A 23,364-nucleotide genomic window follows, 5' to 3' on the forward strand; every position below is an offset into this window, starting at 1 on the left:
TGCCAAATATGTGACTCCTGAGGTTAAGAGACAGATGTGAGTTACACAAGGATCCATAAAAAAAGATAGAAGCTATATCTAAAGAATAGGTTTGAATTTTCTGGGAAAGAAAAACACTTCTAGGAAGAAAACACTATTTAGAATACACAGTGCCAATTCAAATTTCCTTATCTGGAATGCCCTCACTCCACCAGTCTACTGTGCAAACTGCGGCTGACCCTTTCAAGCCAATCTCAGGGGAATCCTCCACCTAAATGTCTTCCCCAACTGCTTCAAATAGTTCATCGCTTTCTTCTCTGTAATACTGTGGTATATAATACACTTTCACTCAAAGTCACAAGCAAAGGAAGGGTGGAGCCAGGATTTGAATTCTGACTAGTCCTACCACAAAGGCCTGAACACATTATTTAGTATTTTTTGATTTACACATTAGTTTCCCTTATTAGAATTTGAAATCCTTAAAGATAAGAATCAACTTCCCAATCCTGTTCTGTCCTTAGAGTTGGGCATACCATCCCTATACTATGCTCCCATCAACTACCTAGAAATAGAAGTACGTTTAAACTAATCTGCTTCTCCTTACCAAACGGTCTTTACAGTTCTGTCAGGGTTGAAAACCATACAAGAATGCTGCTGACATAATACTATATAACGTTAATGAAGACCATAATATGTATCACCAAGTCTGAAAAAAATAGACAAATAACCAAATTTACAGTAACTAGTTTCCTAGATAAGTCATTCCTAGAACACTTCTGTGATGGGTCCTCTACTCTAGGCACTGATTTGGAGCACCAAAATGATAGTCACCACAATAATCCTTTCCCCATCCACTGTTTCTATTGCCCTCTGTTCCTAGTTCTGCTCCAGTACTAACCTGATCCAGCTGGGACCAAGCACGTACCTACTGATGGACCCAGGGACACAGATAATGTTCTCCCCCTGCTCTTCCCTTTGTAGCCCTGCTCCTTCTGGCCCATTGCCATTTAAACTCTGGTTAGCTAAACACAAATAGGTATCTGCAGATTCTCTTCAGGACAGTCCAAGTCCACCTGTAAACAACTCCTTTTTGGTTTTTGGGCCCCAAAATCACTCTCAATAGTGCAGAGACAAAAACAAACACACCCTGAATCGTGCGTTAGTAAGTAATCTATACAACATTTCTTAAATGGAACTAAGGAACATGTGCAACCCCAAGGAGCCGTAAGAATAATTAAATTCCAGAAAATAAGTGTAGTAGTTTATTATGACTAAAGACTGTAGCGCTATGAGAAAAAATAAAATGTCAGTAGAAAGACAAGCAGGGGCAAATTATGGCATGCCATGTATATCATAGTACTGAGTTAGTGTTTGTGTGCCAAGTGAAGATGCGAGTGATTTTGTGCCTGGGTATGCAAACAGGTTCTTGAGGGCTTCAAGAATGAAAGCTTCAATATATTGAGACATTCAAAGCTAAGTGTGCTGAATGCTTGCCATAGTAAACATGATAGTTACCACAAAAGCTATCAACATGTGAAGCTATTTCCATATCTTAATTTCAATCAGAGTACAGCTTGGATTCGAGACAGTTGCACATTAAATTCCTAAGAATTCTAAAAAAGAGGCAGTAAGCATAGCAAGTACTGCCTCTGTCTGAAGCTTAATTTAACAGTTATTTGCTATGAAATCTTGGAAGAATTGTTTCACTTTCTTTAACCTTTAGTTCCCTCATCTATAAAACTACCAAAGTCATAGGGGTGTTGCATGTAAAACACTTAGCAAAATGCCTGGTACTTAATATAAGCTTAACAGAGGTTTATTGTTATTTTTATTATTATTGATATTAATAAAGAAAAGTAAGACCTAGATCTTCTACAAACATTGCAGCATGTATTTTTTAAAGGTGTTCTCTTTTAATTAGCTGGAGTCAAAACTATTTGGGCTTTTCCAGTGATACTACTGAACCAACAGTGCCTTTGGATGCACAGATGAAGGCACATAAGAATAAAAACTCGTAAGAAGGGGAAAAAAGAAAAGAGTAGAAGCATGGAAAAGGATGAAATAATTCAAAGTAAAAAAGCAATGGGTTTACAAAATAGAAAACAGTGTCATTTTTACAGGAATTTAAGTAAAGCATTACTAATAAAAGATCTTACATTTTTATCACTATCACTCATTTTATCCTTATTTTCACTTGGTTAAGACCAGCTATTACAGGCTGCACTGTATCCCCCCAAAAATTCATATGCTAAAGGTGAGGACTTCAATATTATGAATTTTGGGGGGAACACGGTACATACTAATGGCACTGCATTTGGAGATAGAACCTTTAAAGAGATAAGCCAGATAAAATGAGATTATATGGATAGGCCCTAATCTAATGTAACTGATGTCCACATAAGAATAGGAGATCAGGACATAGACACACAAAGGAAAGCACATATGAAGACACAGGGAAAAGATGGCCATATGCAAGCCAAGGAGAAAGGTTCAGAAGAAACCAGTCCTGTGGCCACCAGAACTGTGAGAAAATAAATTCCTATTGTTTAAGCCACCCAGTCTGCAGTATGTGTCATGACAGCTCCAGCAAACTAATATACCAGCCAAACCCAAGAGACTCACATTAATATAACCAAAGAGGTAATTGCTAGACTAGAAAATCAGAGACCTGAAATCCAGTTCTACAGTATGGCAACTTAAAATCGAAGTATCCCACATTAAATCAGTAATTTCTCTGTGCCTAGGTTTCCACATCTGAAAAACTAAATAATCTTTAAAATCTTATCAAACACCAGCATTCTGGAGTTCTAGTATTCCATTCAGAATCCTGTTTAAAATATGGTACCCCTGACAATTAATACACAAAGTAGCAATCTAAATACCGGAAGACAGACTTGTTCTGATAAGAAAATCTTCACAAAACACATCATCTGCTTTCCAGGTAAAGTTAGAATTCCTTCTTGATTTCTGGTTTCAATAAGCAGGGAATACAGGAATTTCTGTCAAAAGTGTACATTCACTTATATATATTTTTATAGAGCTCACAAAAAGCAGTTGTTTATTTCATTAAGAAACACAATATAGCAAATAATATATAAAAACATATTGGGAATAAGAGTACTCTCATTGAACTGTGAAACAAACTCCTACATTTCATTCTAATAATTGTTTCCTCAACTCTATAACAATGCTTTCAATTTTCCTTTCAAAGTATTTGCTGACAATAAAATGTATTTTAATTTGTTGCCATATTGATTTCCATGAATTATTTACGCAATTTTTACCAGAGTAGGGAGAACAAGTTTCTCCCCAGTGGTTTGTGGTTTTTAAATTGCTGCTATTAAGTCAATGCATCTGTTAGGATGAGGTTTACTGACATATAACCAGAAAACCCAAAGTATGAATGACTTGAACAATATAAAGGTTACGTGTGTGTATATATACACACATATGTACACACATATGCATACATAAAGAGGGCATGCTAGAATATCTTTTAGTTTCTTTCTATACTTCTAATGGTTCCTCTAATTTTAAAATCTTAAAAATTTCAGAGATCTCCAGACCACTGATAGCCAATACAAATACAGTGCAAGTCACAGATACAAGCCATACATGTAACTTCAAATTTTCTATTAGCCACATTAAAAGAAAGATGTAAAATAAGACAGGTGAAATTAACTTTCATTTTATTAACTCAGTACATATACCCAAATATCCAAAATATCATTTCAAAATGTAGTAAATACTATGAAATCATTGAGATATTTTACATTTTTTTTACACCTAGCCCTCAAAATTAAGCGTGCATTTTATACTCTAAGGACATTTTAAATGCTCACTAGCCACATGTGTGGCTAGTGGCTGCCATGCTGGACCACACAGCTGTAGCCAGATCTAGCCTCTAGCCATCTTTCAAAACTCAACTCAAGCATCATCACCTTTATAAAGACTTACCTTGACTGACTTGGCAGATTTCTTTTTTCAGTGTAGCCCACAATACTCTAATTGATTTCTATGATAGAATTTACACATCCCATTGCCCATATTTCTCACCTTCTACAACTCTATAAACTCCAGGGCAGAGACCTTATCTTGATCATTGTATCCTAAGTGCCTAGCTTTACATACGGTAAGTAATCAATAAAAGTTTGTGGGATAAAATGGATATGTGACCAGATACGAAGTTAGATTGAAAATGAATACACATATTTAAATCCAACAGACTGGTATTTATATGGGGGTGGGCGCCGCAGGAGGGGAAGCCACAGAGAAACAGCTCGGAGCAAAAGAACTATTAATAGATAATCTGTGAGCTAAATCTAGTAACCCATACTGAATAATTGAGTCAAAACTGGACAATGATATAATTTAATAACTTATGAGTGTATGTTAAACATTAATACCTGATCATGTCCTGATAATAATATAAAGCAAAACTTTTATAAGACTTGTGGCTTTTTCTCAGGAATAAGCTACATTAATAGAGTCCCTCTTTAACAACTAATAACATGCCACAAGTGTGACACATCTAATTATTAAATTTTATTCCCATAAACTTTCTTCCCACTAATATAGCTCTAATCTTTTTACATACACAGACAATAAATTAAGGTTCTAAAATATAAAATGCGTATCGATCCAAAACTACAACTTCTTTCATTGGAATTCAAATCTCTGTTGTAAATGTCTATATCCTATATTTTCTAAGCAGGTCATCTTCAATTTATTTCAGAGTTTGGCAGCATAATTTTTCAATGTAATTGGGTTCAGCTGTCACAATGAGTGGCAGTTTGTCATACAGTAACTAAAATATGTTAGTTTATCTTTCAGAGTGCACATCACTAATAAGGTTAAACATTATTTCTAGGATAAAATACAGTCATCCATCACTTAACAACGGAGATAAATTTTGAGAAATGCGTCATTAGGTGATTGTGTTGTTGTACAAATATCAGAGTGTACTTAGACAAACTTAGATGGTACAGCCCACACACACAGGCTCTATGGTATGGCCTATTGTTCCTAGGCTACAAACCTGCACAGCATGTTACTGTATTGCATAAACAATTATAATGCAACAGTATTTATATATCCAAACATATCTAGATATAGAAAAGGTACAGTAAAAATATAATATAAAACATAAAACATGGTACACCTATAGAGAGCACTTAACATGAATAGAGCTTCCAAGACTGTAAGTTGTTCTGGGTCAGTCAGAGTGGTTGCATGGTGAGTGAACGTGAAGGCCTACGACATTACAGTAACCACTACAGACTTTATAAAATGTATATACTTGGGCTACACTTAAATTACAAAAAAAGTTTCTTTCTTTAATAATAAAGTAATCTTAGCTTACTATAAACTTTTTTACTTTATAAACATTTTCATTTTTTTAACTTTTTGACTTTTATAATAATTAGCTTAAAACACCAACACATTGTGCGACTATACAAAAATATTTTCTTATTCTATAACCTTTTTCTATGTTTACCTTTTTTAACTTTTTAAACTTTTTCGTTAAAAACTAAGACACAAACACACATTAGCCTAAACCTACGAAGTATCAGGATCTTTAAGAACACTGTCTTCCACTTCCACATCATGTTCCACTGAAAAGTCTTCAGGGGCAACACCACCCATGGAGCTGTCACCTCTTGTAACAATGCCTTCTTCTGGATTACCTCCTGCAAGACCTGCCTGAGGATGTTTTACAGTTAACTTTAAGCATGAGTTCATGCTAAAATAATGATAAAAAGTAGAGTATAGCAAATACACAAACCAGTAACATAGTTGCTTATCATCAAGTACTATGTACTGTACATAACTGTATGTGCTATACCTTTATACAACTAGCAGTGCAAAAGGTTTGTTTACATCACCATCACCACAGTGAGTGATGCATTGTGCTGTGACATTATGATACCTCTGACTTTGCTAGGAGATAAGAATTTTTCAGCTCTATCGTAATCTTATGGGACCACCATTGTATACGTGGTCCACTGTAGACCAAAATGTCATTATGCAACATCAGCAAATCTGACTAAACCCTATTTGCTCAACATACTTCCTATTATACTTACATAAATGGGTACTTTCAAAGAGAAGAATGCTTCTTCACAGCAACTCAACAGGCTCCTAAAATACGTATGTCAGTCACCCTAAATATGAATGCTTTGTTTTAATCCTAAGGCCTGGTTGAGAAACTGTTAATAGTTCAAAACAATTTTATGACCATTCAACGAATCTTGAACTGCTATGTAGTATTAATGAGGCCAAGGAAATGGGATTACACTGCCATTTGAATCTATACTTAGTACAGTCCAGTATTAAAAGACTGCACCTATAATCCCACCCAATTAGAGCTTCCTGTCTGCCAGGTGGATGACTTTAACAACAATAGCAATGAAACAAGCATGTGAACAGATTAACACCTAGAAAAAAAAAAACATAAAATTCACACCTTAGAATATTTTATTCCTAGAAATAGATACTCTAAAGAAACTTACAATATGAAAAGTCACATTTTGGTAAAAAATGAATCACTGAACCTCAACTCTTAAAAAACACAACAAGTAAACATAGTACTTCATAATTAGTTACTGTATTATTACATATAATACTATTTGACCTGGCTTCTAAGGTATTTTTTCTGTAACATACTTTTAATTTTTAATGCAGATAAACAGAAAACTGTAACTCAATTTGCAGAAAGGACAAAACAATTCCTTTAGGCGGTGGTGAGGGGACAGGAAACCCTTACAGAAGAAGAAAGGTTTGACAAAATAGTACTGCTACCAAAACAGTTAAGGAAAAATCCGTATTCATGGTGATCCTGTTCTTAGAATACTGAACTGTGTCACACTCCCTTGAATTTTCTTCTAAGTTTTCGCAAGCCATTTAACTCTACTTTGATGAACTATTGCAATTTTTGGAAATCAAATTTTATGAGACCGCAAAAATTAGAAATAAGTTCCAAATACCTTCAGTTTGCTTACTCTCATCCCTTCCTCCACCTTTTCTCTTAATCATTTTTCACAAATGCCTGGCGTTCTAGCTCCCACTCTCAACGGCAGGCAGTAAAAACCAAAAGCACCTCCAAACTCCCCAGGGCCTAAACTTACACCTATGCATTTAAACTATAACTCTATTCATGGTGTCAAATATCCTATTATTACTATTTCTTCAAATCCTGATCCGATTTTTTAAAAATTAATGTGTATCAAATGTTTACTATATATCAGGCCACAATATCTGACTTTACCAGGCATTAGGGGGTCTCCTCCCATTGTCACTTCCCCATCACAACTTAATCTGAATCTGTCATCCCCTTCTTACTGATAAATAACTTCTAATTTCATTATAAATAAAAAATAATCATTTTTACTCCAAAGATAAAGGACAAGTGACTATTATGATGGTTCATAAAATCATGTAAAATATGAATTTGTCTCCCAAAGTCCCCAATATAAGACCGAATAACTCACTTACCTCAGTTAGAACAATGTTATCTAAAAGAAATATAATGTGAGGTACAAATATAATTTTAAAAATTTTAGTAGTCACACTAAAAGAAATATAAACAGGTAAAATGAATTTTAATAAGTATGTTTTATATATAATAAAATAACCTAAAGGCAATATATCTACAACATGTAATATAAAACATTATTAATAAGATATATTTTTTAATTAAGTCTTTGAAATTCAGTGTGTATTTTACACTTAAAGCACATTCAATTCTCAAAAGCCACATTACAAGTGCTCACCAGCCACAAGAAATGGGCTTCCACACTGGATAGTAAAGCTGTACACAAACAAGAAGCAGCAGAACTTTAGAACAAGAAGCAAACAAGGAGACAAATACAGCTATAAATAGACTCAAAAGAGGCATAAATATATCCATGACTGAAAAGCCTTGAGTACGTTATTTAAGCTAGGACTATAATAAAAGTAAAAAATTGTATGTTGTTTCTTAAAAATACAAAAAGAAAGGGGTTGTAGCGAAAACACGTATCTTCAGAAGTTGTATGTTATATAAAATAAGTTCAAACAGATATTGGTCATGCTCTCTAGAAGCCTATAATTAGACAGGTAGGATGAAAGATAAAAGTTTTTGCTCCATCTTTTTTTATTTTAAAATTCAGATTGTTTAATGTAACATGTTTACAATCTCTTAAGAAACAAATGAATTACAAGTATTTTGCTTTAGATAAAGGAGGAGTTGGGATAAAATCACTGCTGAATGTTTAGTAAGGAAGTGAAATCATCAGGCTTAATCATACATAACAAATTAGTTTTGTTGTCCATACATCGATTTTTAGGTGACACAACAAAAATTATACATGTGTGAGTGTTCCTGTTCTTTCTTTTCCTGTGCCAGAATTCTGGCTTGGCCTGCTGAGTCTCTTCACCTCCCTCATCTTTTAAGATTGTCTTCCCAGTTTAATTATTTTAAGCTTTGTAATAAAGATGAAGGAGATGGAATACTATGAAAATACAGGGTTAGGGCTGGGTGTGGAGCATTACAGAGAAGTTTCAAGAGAAGAGAATCAAGAGTAGCTCTATTACGGGAACAAAACTAATGCAACGGAAAAAATAAATTTTTATATAAATATCACTATGGTGGGTATATATATACACACATGTGTATGTATGTGTGTGTATGTGTGTGTGTATATATTCTACATGATATTAAATAAATAGAACTAAATAATCTGAGTCCTATAGAAATTACTTTTGACCAGACGCGGTAGCTCACACCTGTAATCCTAGCACTTTGGGAGGCCGAGGCAGGCAGATCACCTGAGGTTGGGAGAGGAGAAATAGAAGTTACTATTTAATGGGCACAGGATTTCAGTTTGAGAAGATGAAAAAATTCTGGAGGTGGATGATGATGATGGCTGAACAACAATGTGAAATCACTTAATGCCACTAAACTGTACACTTTAAAATGGTTAAAATAAACAGTGACTATGATTAACAATATTGCACTCTGTATTTCAAAATAACTAGAAGATTTTGAGTGTTCTTACCACAAAGAAATGATAAATAGATGAGGTGATGGACATGCTAAGTACCCCAATTTGATTTTTACACAATGTATACATCTATCAAAACATCACATTAGACCCCAGAAATACATACAATTATGTGTCAATTGAAAACAAAATTTTAAAAAGGGTTGAAATAAATTATATGCTACATATATTTTACTTCTATAAAAAATAAAGATATCAAGACTTTGAACAAATCAGGCCAGCCTGGGAATGAACCTAGAATAATGACCAAAAAAAAAAAAAAAAACCACTTGTACTGATTTTCAAAGTCATAGTTTTTTGCTCTCATAAAAAATTGATTATTTGTATATAAATTTCATTTTTTATAAATGCAAAACACTAATATCCTTAAAAAGTTCATCATTCATCTCAAAGACTACTGAAAATAAAAGTAAATGCCAAATGTTAATGTTAATTTTCATGTATTCATCTTTACATTCTCTTCAGAAGTATAATATACTCAAAATTAAAGTCCTCTTTTTTGCCAGTGAGCCATTCCTTTATTTTTGTACTTCATTCATTTAATATTTATTAAATGCCTACTATGTGCACAGTTTATAATTTTTCTGCAATGGGTATAACAATGTATCTTTCAACAGTCAAATAAAAGGGAGAGTTGATAGAGAAAATACATACCCCTTATGATGGTTAATTTTAGGTGTCAACTTAACTGGGCCAGAGGGTGCCCATATATTTCATTAAATATGATTCTGAATGTCTGTGAGGGTGTTTTTGAATGAGATTAGCATTTGCATTAGTATACTGTATAAACAGATTGCTCTCCTTAATGTGGATGGGCCTCATTCAACCAACCAGTCAAAGGCCTGAACAGAACCAAAGGCTGACCCTCCTTCAAGGAGGGGTAATTAACTCCTCCTAACTGAAGGATATGAATGGTCAACTGTACTACTAGAATTAAGGGGAAAAAAATGATTTCTACAAAAAGAAAGTTGATTTAATTTACTGTAGTCTACAGTCAGCATTAAGGCAAAAAACCATGAAAACACTCCCTCGTGGCTCTTGTCATTGTACAAGCTATCCCTCTGTGGAAAGTTGTTCTTTTCCTGCTCTTTTAATCCTGGAACAGTTACTTACTTGTCCTTCAAGACTCCTTTCACAAGACATCTACCCATGAAGCCTTCCCAACTCCTCCAAGCAAAGTTAGTAACTCCATTAATGTTTCCACAGCACTTTGTTTATATCTCTACAATATTACTTTTATCCATTATAATTTATCTGTTTATTCTTCCATTCTCTGTTCTGAATTTCAAGTTATTTGAAGGTATGAATTATGTTACTCTTTTATGTACCCAAGAAGTATCCTGACTCTAGCAATAGCACACTAGATTAGGATTATTCAGTAATTTATTTTACTATCATTTTAAGTATTCTGAACCTGCTGGAGTAAAAACAGAAGTTTCCATGTAAAAGTTATAAAGCAGAAAATGAGCTGAAGCAAAGTGGAACTACAGTCATCAAGATAAAATGAAAAAAGAAGTGGACTAAGGGTCAGGGAATCTGGGTGTTAATCCTAGTCTGTGAAGGACCACAGGATCTGAACCTACCTGGTTTTCAGTTTCCTCATCTATGCAAGTGAAAGAGTCAGGCCATTGACCAGATCTGAAAACATTGTGACTCTTTACCAGTCTCAAATATCAAGAAAACTTTTTGAAAAACATAAACCATGTATTTACAGTGGGCCCTCTGAATCCATGAGTTCTATATCCATAGATTCAACCAATAGGGGATCAAAAATATTTCTTTTAAAAAATGGATGGTTGCATCTATATTGAACATGTACATTTTTTCTCGTCACTTCCCTAAACAATGCAACATAACAACTATTTACCTAGCATTTATACTGCACTGGGTATTATAAGTAATCTGGAGATGATTTGAAGTACATGGGAAGATATTCATTGGTTATATGCAAATACTATGGTATTTTATACAAAGGACTTGAGCATCCATGGATTTTGGTATCCTGAAGGGTCCTAGAACCAATCTTCCATGGATACCAAGGGACAACTGTATACATGTAGTTATACCAATCATCCGCCACCCAAAAATAAAAATAAAAACTGAAATGTTAAAGCAAGAGGCAAATGTAGAAATTAAAAGAATCAGAATAGCCTGCAAAGCTAAGATTTGTACACAAGCTGGACATGACTAAAACAAGCAAAGTAACTATATCAAAGCTGAGAGAAAATGTTCAGAGTAAAGTTCACTAAACACCACAAAATGCCAGATACTATGTTAAATACTTGTACTAGCAAGGTAAGATAATGTTCTGATCCTCAAAAGATTCAGAGCCTCTAGTGCCGTCTGATAAGTAAACAAACACAGTTGTCCCTGATATCTCTGGGGGATTGGTTCCAGGGCCCCCTGTGGTTACCAAAATCCATAGATTCCCAAGTTCCTGGTACACAATGGTGTAGTATTTGCACATAACCTACACACACCCTCCTGTGTACTTTAACTCCTCTCCAGACAACACCTAATACAATGTAAATGCTATGTAAATACTTGTTATACTATATTGTTTAGGGCAGTGATCTCCAACCTTTTTGGCACGAGGGGCCAGTTTCATGGGAGACAATTTTCCATGAATGGGGGCTTCAGGGGGGATGGTTTTGGGATTAAACTGGTCCACCGCAGATCATCAGGCATTAGATTCTCATAAGAAGCACACAACCTAGATCCCTTGCTTGCGCAGTTTACAATAGGGTTTGCTCTCCTATGAGAATCTAATGGCACCACTGATCTGACAGGAGGCAGAGCTCAGGTGGTAATGCTCACTCACCCATGGCTCACCTTCTGCTGTGTGGCTCAGTTCCTAATAGGTCCATGGCCCAGGGGTTGGGAATCCCTGGTTTAGAGAATAATGACAAGATTTAAGTCTATACATGTTTAGTACAGACGCAACCATCCATTCTTTTGCTCACATATTTTCTATCCAAAGTTAACTGAATTCACGGATATGGAACCCATGGATATAGAGGGCCAACTGTAATTTAAAATAGAATGTGTAAGTACTAAATCTGAAATATGTATAAAATTCTATGGGAAAGCACGGGTTGGGAGGAATAACTTTTAGGGGAATATCAGGGAAGATGTCACTTAAATAGGGTAAGAACTAAATCTTGAAAGATGAGCAGTTCTTTAGACAAAAAATGGAAGAATATGATGACTTGAGAAATGTAACAATTATCAAGTAACAGTCAATATATTATAATAAAAGAAACATTATTGTACTGATAACTCATATCTCCTAAGGTTAAAAAAATTTAAATACTTAATTTAAATTCAAGGACTTTGACAGGGTGATCAAGTTATAAAGAATTAGTATAAATTAACTGAAATAATTCTATGTCATTTTATAATCAAGTATCGTTTATATATTCAGAGTTGAAAACACTTCTCTTTTAAGATAGCAGACTTGCTTAGCTCAGAAAGACAATGACTTTATTTCACTGACTCTTTCACATTCTAGGTCAAGATGATTAAATAAGACAACACAGGTCATATGCTTAACACAGTGCCTGACATGTAAAGATTCTATCACCGTCATCATCATCATTATCAAAGGTAATGGTGTATTTAAACAGCAAAACTTGGAAATGGAAGATCCAGCTTTGGATCTCATTCTGCTACTAAGCAATTTTGCAACCTCAGACAAGTTCCTTAACCTCAGTTATAGTTTAGTTATTATACTAAAGTAAATCCCCATTTACTTCAAAGGAGTTGGAAGAGGACATTAAAAACGTAAGATATGAACCCAAACCCAATCTATAAATGCCAATTCCCTTCCCAGATGTAAAAAAATTAAATGACATAAAAATATGTATATGCCATCTTTTAATCTGCTGCAAGTTATTTCTCTCAGAAAATGAAAGTATTTGCTAAAGAGAAATATATGTAGATATTTTTACTCCCATAAAATTTGCTATTAATCAATGTTTGCTCTACCTTCATAAACTGAAAGAGAAATCACAATTACTAGAAATTATTATATCCAGATGCTAGTATATTCCTTCTATAACTCATTTATTTTATTCAAGTAAACATTGTATATACAGTGGCTCAAATAATTACCTCCAATATATAACAAGAAAATCACGAATTTACTTTTTCTGTAAATATATTAATGCATACTATTATTCTGGTTCAGAGTAATCTCTCAAGTATCCACATTATGCCCAGTGAAAACATAAAATTCAAAGCCATTTACCATATAACCAATTATTTCCCAAAACTCAAATATTAATAACTCATGGTATAGTTCTTGCTAAGTCACTTTTGTGTATAAATCCATTAAATTGACCTGCATTCATTTTTAATTTCCTCTGAATAGCCTGTCCTAAGTTGTCTATGGGACACATTCCCTACAAGAGAAGCAACTCACTGAGGCTGGCTGCTCCCTCCCCTTCCAACATCATCTCTTCATACATGCTGTCTTTGGGATAATTTCTAAGTACTAGTTACATTTCCTTAGCAATGGGAAAGAACTCTAGCTTTGGAACCTGAAGGTCTAAGTCCCAGCTGTGCTACTTAGTACCTAGATAACCTTGTCTAATTACTTCACATTTTCTACAGCCTTAGTTTCTACATATGTAAAGCAGAAATGGTATGGTATTTATAAAAGGAAATTATTCTAAGGATTAGAGAACACTGCTGTGTTCAATTCCACAAGTGTATTGTAAACAGTTAAGAGCTATTAAACTATAGGCTAATATTATTTTCTAAAATAGTCATAAAATAGTTTGTAATCCTTTAACTTGCCCCTTAGACTTGTTACCCAAGTAGTCTTCTAAATATTTAAGCAAATACTCCCAGAGGGAGCTACTATTTGCCTTGGATCACCATTCATGTCTTACTACATCTACATGTGAAAGTCAGCCACCTGAGAGAAGAGATGGAAGAGACTCCACACAAAGGAACTCCTGTTACCTCTTGTCTCTTCCTTCCCCAGTTTCTCACCCTCCTCAAAGAAAGAAATCAGAAAAACTACCTCAGGCACTGATAAAGACTATGCAGGATTCAAGACAACAGATCTCCTGTGCTTCAGCAGGACATCATGATCTGTGAGTACCTAAGAGTCCCCTCCCTGACAGGTCACCAGGCTCAGGTACTCCAAGCTAAAATAGGACAGATCAGTTTTAGTAAGTCATTACTTCTTTCTATAGTCAGGTGATTCTCTGGACCAAGATAAGAATTAAAACAATAGTAAGTACTAAGTAAAGTTTACTATATACCAAGCACTTTACATATATTAACCCATTTAATCTGTACGACCTGCGTATCTATCTTACAAGGCTGAAATCCCATTTTACACATGAAGAAACTGAGGCACGGTAAGTTTTAATAGCTGTTATTCCATAACATGGACGTAAAAATAATATATTTAATGTTTTCCTATTGTTGAACATTTAAGTTGTTGCCACATACGTTACATCATAAAAATACACTAAATTTTCATACCTGTCCACAGGTATTTTTTCCTTAGCCTAAAGAACTAAGAATACATTATAGAAACCTCTTTAAAATCCTTGATACATATTGGTAAAATGTCACTCAGAATAGCTGTAACAGTTTACGAGCCCAACAAGAACATTTAAGATTATTTTAACTTGCCCTGGCAAACAATCATCACTTCTTTTTTTGTGAGACAGGGTCTTACTCCATCACCCAGGCTGGAATGCAGCAGCATGATCACAGCTCACTGCAGACTCAACCTCCAGGGTTGTTGCCTAGGTTGGTCTTGAACTCCCTGGCTCAAGCAATCCTCCCACCTCAGACTCCCAAAGTGCTGGAATTACAGGCATGAGCCACCATAACCAGCTGGTCATTTCTTTTTAATCACTTCTTTTTCATGTTATCTGTTACCTTATGTTCTTATTTAGCCAAAGTGAATATTTTTCTATTAATTAACCATGTATATTTCTTCTTTCTTGAAACATATCAAGTCCTTTGACAAGTAAACATTTTTCTTATGATTCATCCTGTAATATTTAATACCTGAAGTATTTTTTTTTTAAATTTAGAATATTAGGAATCTTTGGGGGCACAAATGGATAGAAAACCACCTCAAACTGGCTTAAAGCAAAGTGATGCACTGAAATATCTGGAGATAGAACTGACTTGAGGGGATCCAAAGCTGCCATCAGCAATGTATTGCTTGGTTTTAGGTGCCTCTTTAACGGCTCTGTTTTCAAGTAGAATCTGCCTTCATGGTGCAGATGGTAGTCAATTCTAGACTTACATTCTAACATTTTCAGCAACCCCAGCGAAAGCACCTTTTTCCTTCTTCAGAAAGAAATTATCAAACTGTCTCAGAAGTACAGCTAAATTTTATAACCAATACCAGTTACTGTCGGGCCAGACATCAGTTTCTGTGTCTGGTCCAGAAAAGCAGGATAAAGTCCAATGATGCCCCAGACCATAAAAATCAAGAATGACTCCCTAAAAGAATATCAAAAAATCGAGAATGTTAACAACAGAAAGAATGGATGCTAGGCAGCCAAAACTGGCAGAAATCTGTAACATTATAGTCCTTGGCTACCCACCCATCTCAGACACTCATTTCTTTTCATACATATAACTACTTACATATCCATGTTTAACATGGCTATCTTAGACACAATAGAAAGTGTACTTACCACCTCACCAGAGGATGAAAAAAGACAAAGTCGAATTACTGCATCTAACCTCAAGTCTGAAATTTTTGTGTTATGATAATATTCTTCTTGGTGATACCTCAAACCTGACCAATTATATAGCTATGTAATAAATTTAACTACACCCTCTAATTAATATACAATGGTAAAAGAACATTAAGTAACAATAACTGCATTTAGAAGAGTGGAGAAGGTTAAAGAAACACCATGATAACTAATTCAAAGCATAAACCATATATCATTGGTCAGAGTAACAAGAATTCCCTGTCCTTGCTAATGGAATTCCTTGGGTCGGCCAATGTGAATACATTCACTACCACTATCTCAGAAGATCTCACTTCTTATCCTCCATAATGCAGATTTTCCTTCTAGCAGCTATACTGCTGGAGCTTAGAAGTGCCTTAGAAGTAAAAGAATACAGGCCTTTGTTTACCAGGCTTGAGGTTTCTCTCCAAGTATGGCTTCCCTAAAACTTTGATAAGTTTTTCGTCACTTTACTTAAGTCAAAGGACTTGAATTCGCAACCAAAACATGCGATCCTGTCAGGATCTTGTCAGCTTTTAAGTTTCAGTCTCATAGCAACAGGCCTTCCCAGTACTCTTATCCCCTTAACCCTCAGCTTAATGATCTTCCTTGAAGCAATGTGAAACAATAAACTGGGTGAGGAGGCACAGCTATTCTATCATTTGCTCCCTGGTTGTATCGTATTTTAAAGCTCTTCACAACTGGATTACTGTTACTTTGGTCAGAAGGCTGCCGTATGCTGCATGAGAGGCTTGGGAGAAGCTTATCAGACAGAACTTTATCTGGTTCTAATTTAAACTCTTGGCTTTCCTCTTACCAACTTTAGCACGGGGTAAAAACTTAGGGCTTTATGACCTACAAAGCTTTAATATTCTAATTCCCTACTATCTTGGATGGCAGCTACAGGCAGAAAGAGCCTCTCTGCCTTGGAAAAGCTACATTTTCTTTCTGCTTTGCTTTCAAGCACCCTAACTTGGACCAAAGTTAACTGCTCTCTTAAAAGACATTATCAAAGACCCCAAAAAGTGACCAAAACATTCCAACATCCCTAAAATTCCAACCTCAGTAGTTCCATTGACAAAGATAACACAGGTGACAATTTAAATAGCTGCTCTGTAACTCCTTAAAAGGAACTGCTAGAGGATCACAAAGTTCTCACTGCCTTCCACTCCATTTCAAAATCTAAGGTCTGTTTCCTACAATGTGTCATTTCCAGATACTAATGTCTATGTTACTGGGGATTCTTTCTGTTTACAAGTGAAAAAAAAAGCCCAACTTACACTGATTTGAAATAAATAACAATAGTAAATTTTAAAGGAAATAATTTAATGGTTAGAAGATAATCACCACAGACAAAAAGAACTCTACGTTCTCCAACAGAATCATGAGGCTGTTTGCTTCACACTTGGTCAAATTCTAAGACAGGGACCTACAACTCTTTAAGAATTGACACGGCCGGGCGCGGTGGCTCAAGCCTGTAATCCCAGCACTTTGGGAGGCCGAGACGGGCGGATCACGAGGTCAGGAGATCGAGACCATCCTGGCTGACACGGTGAAACCCCGTCTCTACTTTAAAAAATACAAAAAACTAGCCGGGCGAGGTGGCGGCGCCTGTAGTCCCAGCTACTCGGGAGGCTGAGGCAGGAGAATGGCGTGAACCCGGGAGGCGGAGCTTGCAGTGAGCTGAGATCCGGCCACTGCACTCCGGCCTGGGCGGCAGAGCGAGACTCCGTCTCAAAAAAAAAAAAAAAAAAAAGAATTGACACATTCAGCATCCCCATCAGAATGCCTTCCAGCACAATTCCTGGAACCTACTCTGGCTCGCTACCCTTGAGTTAAATGTTTGTCCCTGAACCAATCACCACTTTTCTTGCCACACCTGGCTTAGATGTCTGACCCTCAAGGCAGGCAGTGGGGTCGACCCACCTAAACCAGTTGAACTACAAATGGGGAATGAGTGAATCATCAAAGGAAAACTGAGGTACCACTACAAAGAGGTGAAATGTATGCCAGACACACAAGAACAAATTCACTATTCTTGGCAATATGACAAATGCTTACAGTATTTTCTATAATTTCTCTTCAATGCATTACGTATTTTCTTTGTTAACAACATGACCTTGTTATGTGATTATATTTGATTATAAATAAAAGTTTACTGAAAAGTTTTTACCAGATTCTAACTTATTAACGGATGCCAGTTCAGAATAACATCTACATATGCAGTAATGCCTACACAGCCAGGTAATATTATACACATTGAACACATATTTCTAGTTTGAAGAATAAGGAATACATGAAGTTTATATGAGTTGAGTTTATATATGAGTTTATTTCAGGATCCTAGGTCTGGACCGTAATGTTGAACATAACTTCAGAAACTGACCATAATCATTACTGCCTATGATAGTGTCATGCACACTACAAATGCACTTAACTTATCCAAGGCCTAGAAATACAAAAAATAAAGATACATAAAATCAGTTCCTGCCCTCTTGGAGTTCACAGCCTAGGAAGGGAAACACACATAAATAACTGCAATGCTACAGGGTGATATGTGATGCCAAAGAGATATGCTGACATTGTTTAAAGACAAGAAATGGAAAACCTGGAACTAATGCATAACAATATGTTCCGTATATAGAGAAAAAAAAAAAAAAAAAGCAGATGACTGAATTTTATAATACAGCTATACCAGTGACACAAAATGGGGGCTAAGTCTGTTAGACCCAATAAATTCTTCCACACTGTCTGGGAAAAGCATAGCAAAAGAGTAAAGAAGCTTGAGATATTTTTAATTAACAGCACAGTATTTGCCAAAAAGCAGCTAGCAATACACAAAACATTTATTTAAAATTAATATAAATTGATAATAGACTATAGAATATTTGCTGCCTTAGTGTCATTATATGACTAAATTTTCTATGGAAAACCTCAAAACTCCTTAAGATATTGAAACTCCGAGCATTTACATGTGAATCCTGAATTTTATTTTCCATACCCAATCATGAGAATAAAATACAATTCAAATTAATATGAAAAGGCTTACATATCAACATAAATTAAAATGCATGAAATTATTTTAATATAAATGTGGTTTTATTAGTATTAAGGACCTCTATGATTCCAAGATGCAACTGTGTATTTTTAAAATACATATAATTCAAATGCAGAAGACACCTTCTTTGTAAAATTCTAAATATCTTTAAAACGAAAATTATGACTATCAATCTGCAAAATTTAAAAAAAAAAACTCTAAGGAAGAAGAGTTACTGCCATATTCAAGTACAAAAAACACCTTGAAGTTACCCTTTTAACAAAAATACCATGATCCATAAGCCAAGATGAAAGAAACTCAGTAAACCACATATCCCCTCAAAGCATCCTGTCAGGTTTCCAGCTCAGCCAACAGCATGCCACTTAGAGTGTAAAAAAATAATCAGAGGAAATATCATTTTCTACAACTAGACACACTGATACAACTCACAGTAACTCATGAAAAAAAATTACAAATCCATGAAAAAATTTCGTGAAAAAAATTTCATGAATTCAGTTATTCATAAAAAATCTTCAAGTCTATAATTCCATAATTATAATCATAGAATTATACTATAACACATAAGAAAGCCACTCCAAAAAAATTATGAATTCTTTCACTAAGTAAATATTAATCCTCTATTATAAATATATTTTTCTAGAAATTTATGTTTATAAAAGAAACTTCCATGTTATAAACAACGATAACACATATTTACATAGCTTTTACTTCAAATATGAATAAAGCTTATATAAACATATGTTAAGTGTGTTTACAAAAGAATAGATTAGTTTGATTAGGGAGTATGCCAGCTTTACAACTGAAAACAATCAACAAAATCTCTTCTCTATAGTTAAATTCTCTTATATTGCCACTTTAAATAATTCCTCCAGAAGCCAAAGTTTGTTAACGATCAGTTTCTTTCATTAGTAGAGCTACAATGCAAAATCCTTGACAATACAGACTGTAATTTTATTCACAAACTAATTTACCTATCTTCCTAACATTATCCATTCCATATTTCAATGTTTTAAGTCAACTATAACATCATTATACAAAATACATACATCTCTAATAAAAATCACTCATTTTATTGCATATCACATTGGTGATTCTTCACCAAACTCCCACAAACCACCTAGTAGTAAAAATGGTCTCTAGACCTTTGGGAAACAAAGCAGAAAAATTACAGCCACTGCTCTGTTGAAGAAGTCCTACACTTTAGTGCATGCTTAAACTTCACTCTGCCCAGCTTTTAATTCTTTGGCCAAGGCATGTGAGAAATAGCACCTAGAAACCAAGTATTTATGAGTATCCTCACATAGGAAGAAAAAATATACAGGAAAACAAAGAAAAATGTACTGACAAAGGTGACTGAGACAAGGGTATTGTTTAAGGTAGAAACTCCTCTTTTTTTTTTTTTTTTTTTTAAGTTTCATTAGTTCTTTTTTTTCTGTCATTCAGGGCACAGTAATAGGTATTTCACTATTTTACCTTACATTTTTATTTAAAGTGTTAAATTAAAACTGAAAATTTTAAAAAAATTCATTTTAGATTTAATATTAAAGGTTTCCAAACTCTAACGAATCACTGAGTGTCCTATATGGATTTTACTGGTTTACTTATTACATAAATAGAATTAAGTTTGATAATTCGTTTTTTAAACGCCCATGACTTCCACATATTTTTTGAGAATCCACCTAAATTTTCATATGACATTTTCATGAGTGTACTGCACAATAAAGCCCTAAATCTACAGTTCAAGAAATATTGCACTTCAAATGACTAATTTATATTCCGTAATTAATATAATTAACAACTTAGCAATAAACAGCTCCTTTTGTCATTTATTCTTTTCCCCAAAAGTTTCTATTGAAAAACCTATTGCATTCTTTAAATACATACAAAGAAATTTTAAACCTCTTTAAATTTAAAATATCATTGCAGTTACAAAGTCTTAAGTAGATTTTGGATACACTATCTCAGTATTTATTTCTAGTGACTCTAAGCTTAACTGTAAAGTTCTCTGAAATGTCTGCATACTGAAACTTCATGCCAGATTTTTACTGCTCTGAAGAGTTAAATTTCTTTTTCATCTCAAGAAAAACATTTCACTTCCTTTCTTAGTCTACCGTCTATCTAAAAAACCCCATCTGTGAAGAACTGATTCAGCATGCATTGCTACTGCTGCAGAGTCCAAACTGGTTATATATTCAAATCAGTTTCCAGGTTGTGAAAGCTATACTGCCTCTTACCAGGTTAAAATGTATTAAGTAAGCATAGGAATACTTACTAAAATAGCCTAATATAATCTAACATAAAAATGATATTGGTTAGATCAAAACTGGAACTAAAAATGTGTTCCTTTAAATTACAGAAATACAGTTACCTGCTAACATACTAACAGTTGGAGATTTCATTTATCTTCTTTTAAAAAGAAATGGCAAGTACTGACCTCTTATTTGCAACTAGTTAAAATTTAAACTCAAGAAAACCATATTTCCAGTAGTGCCCTGAAAAGAACTTGGTTATACCAACTTAGTGACATTCCCTCAAACTTACACTGACTTTTCATGATGATTTATTTGAAAGGCACACAGAAGTAAAAACAGGTGTTTTGTTTTAAACAACAATGAATATAACGAAGACAGATAATCTCCTTTGACCTGACACACTAGCAAAAGGAAAAAAACAGCTTCAACTTTTCTGTGCATTTAGGAGGTTCATAAACCGTAGACATTATCTAATGCATGTCTCAGGACACCAGTGGTGTAGCTGCGGCTTTCTCTCAGTTTTCCAATAAAGTAAAAATAATTGCTTAGCTGAAAAATGACTGCATGGGTGTACAAAGCACCCCTGTAAGCATACTGTTATGTTCCTGTGACTCCACACCAAATACAATACTCAACTGATTGCTCCCGATTTATGTCTTGCCTCCCAAAGCCCAACCTTTCAGTATGTCAATGACTAGATATTGCAGAGAAAACTGTTTAAAAAGCTTGGCTGCAGGGGGGAAAAAAAAAACTCCATTTACAAAGCACTAAATATGAACTACTGTTAATTTTCCTCGATTTATGATTCTCATCTCCTTATTTCTTTCCATTTCTTTCCCTGACATCTTAAACGCTTCTGAGCCTCTCTGTAGATAGCGCAAAACATTAAGTCATACACACTTCTGCAGTAACTCTTTCTTATCATGAAAGAAACCAAAACCTAGGGCTGCGTTTCAAACCTTTCCTTTAGTCTTTACCCACATGCCACGCTACTGAAGGTAACCACAGAAATGAACCTGTATGATCTGGTGTCCTCACACACCTTGTGTGCACAAAAAATTACTAAGAAATCAGTATATTCAGGGCAACATTACAAAGAAGGGACGGCTGCTTCAGAGATGGAGGGGGATGGATAGACACAACACTCTCCATCATGGCCTTGGAATATTTAAAGACAGATGCAAAACTGCATCATTTTCTGTCTCCCTCGAAAACATCACACCCCAGCTGCTCAAGTCGGAAGCTAATGTGCTTCTCACATCTCAGCAGCACGGGGGAATTTAGGCTCCAGGGGCAAGGCTGTCATCCTCCGAGAGCGACACCACGGACAATAAAGAGTGTGAGAAAAAGAACCCCAGAGAACAGGAGGCCTCCTCACCTCCTAACTAAACTCTAAAGTCGACCCAAAACCTTCACCGCGGGGACTGGTTTACTCGTGGTCCTAAAAAGTGATAAGAAGCGGTGTTAAGTTGGGCATTGCGCTCAGGTGGCAGGAGAGGACCAGAAAGAGGAGAGGAGGGAGGTGGCGTGGTTCCGGCAGCGCGCAGGCAGGTCACCCGCTGGGCAATACCGGCTGAACGCTCTGTGCTCCCAGGGACGCGCGGCGCGTGTGACCCTTGGGGTGGCGGGTGGGAGCGAAAGGCGCTAGGGACGGTGGATGTGGGGACTGGGGAAGCAGATGGAGAGCACGCCTTTTCCTTACCAGGTTGAGCACCGTCTCCACGATGTCCCTGTTGCTGACCTCTCCGACCTGTATGAGTCCAATCAACACTGCGAATTTCATCCGGATGTTGCGGATCGGCACCGAAGGGTTAATCATCCCCGCGGGGAGCATCACCGAGCCGGAGCCGGACGCCCCCCTTAGCTCCCCCATCCCGCTGCCCCCGGTGCCGCCACCGCCGCTGCCCCCGCCGCCTCCGCCAGCGGCCCCGACGGCAATGAGCCCCACGGGCTGAGGCTCGAGCCCCGGGCCCGGGCCCGGCTTCTCGCTCGCCATTGGCCCCCCTCCTGAGGAGAAGGGAAGAGCAGCGGCGCTGCCGCCGCCGGTACCGTTATACCTGCCTCGGCCCCCGCCCCCCGGCCGTCGCCTCGGAGCCCCAGCATCCACCAGCGCCGCGGCGCCGGGCCCGCTCCCCGCCTGCGTCTCAGCCCGGCCCGCTCCGGCGCTCTCCCCCGCGGAGGCGGCGGGGGATCCGCAAGCTTATTCTCGGCGGTGGCGGTACCGCTAACCGCTGCCGGGCAAGCGGCCGTGCCCGCCCAGCAGGTGTGCCGCTGCCGCCGCCGCTGCCGCTGCCGCTGCCTCTGCTCTCTCC

At 36.2% G+C, this 23,364-nt stretch overlaps 1 protein-coding gene across 4 annotated transcripts in view; it reads right to left on the reverse strand.

Annotated features, from left to right (window-relative positions):
• LOC105486020 (neurobeachin) overlaps window positions 1-23,315 on the reverse strand; it is a 747,447-nt gene extending 724,132 nt beyond the window's left edge. For 3 of the 4 annotated variants that reach the window (XM_071081645.1, XM_071081644.1, XM_011748658.3), the window contains exon 1: window positions 22,755-23,063. In XM_071081645.1, the coding sequence (XP_070937746.1) occupies window positions 22,755-23,048 (294 nt within the window). In that variant the 5' untranslated portion in view covers window positions 23,049-23,063. Of the gene's footprint in view, window positions 1-22,754 lie in introns of all 4 variants that reach the window. The other variant, XM_011748656.3, reaches the window with a different exon arrangement.
• Window positions 23,316-23,364: the final 49 nt, after the last annotated feature.

This window comes from Macaca nemestrina, chromosome 16, assembly GCF_043159975.1.
Source record: "Macaca nemestrina isolate mMacNem1 chromosome 16, mMacNem.hap1, whole genome shotgun sequence".
In the NCBI taxonomy this organism is placed as follows: domain Eukaryota; kingdom Metazoa; phylum Chordata; class Mammalia; order Primates; family Cercopithecidae; genus Macaca; species Macaca nemestrina.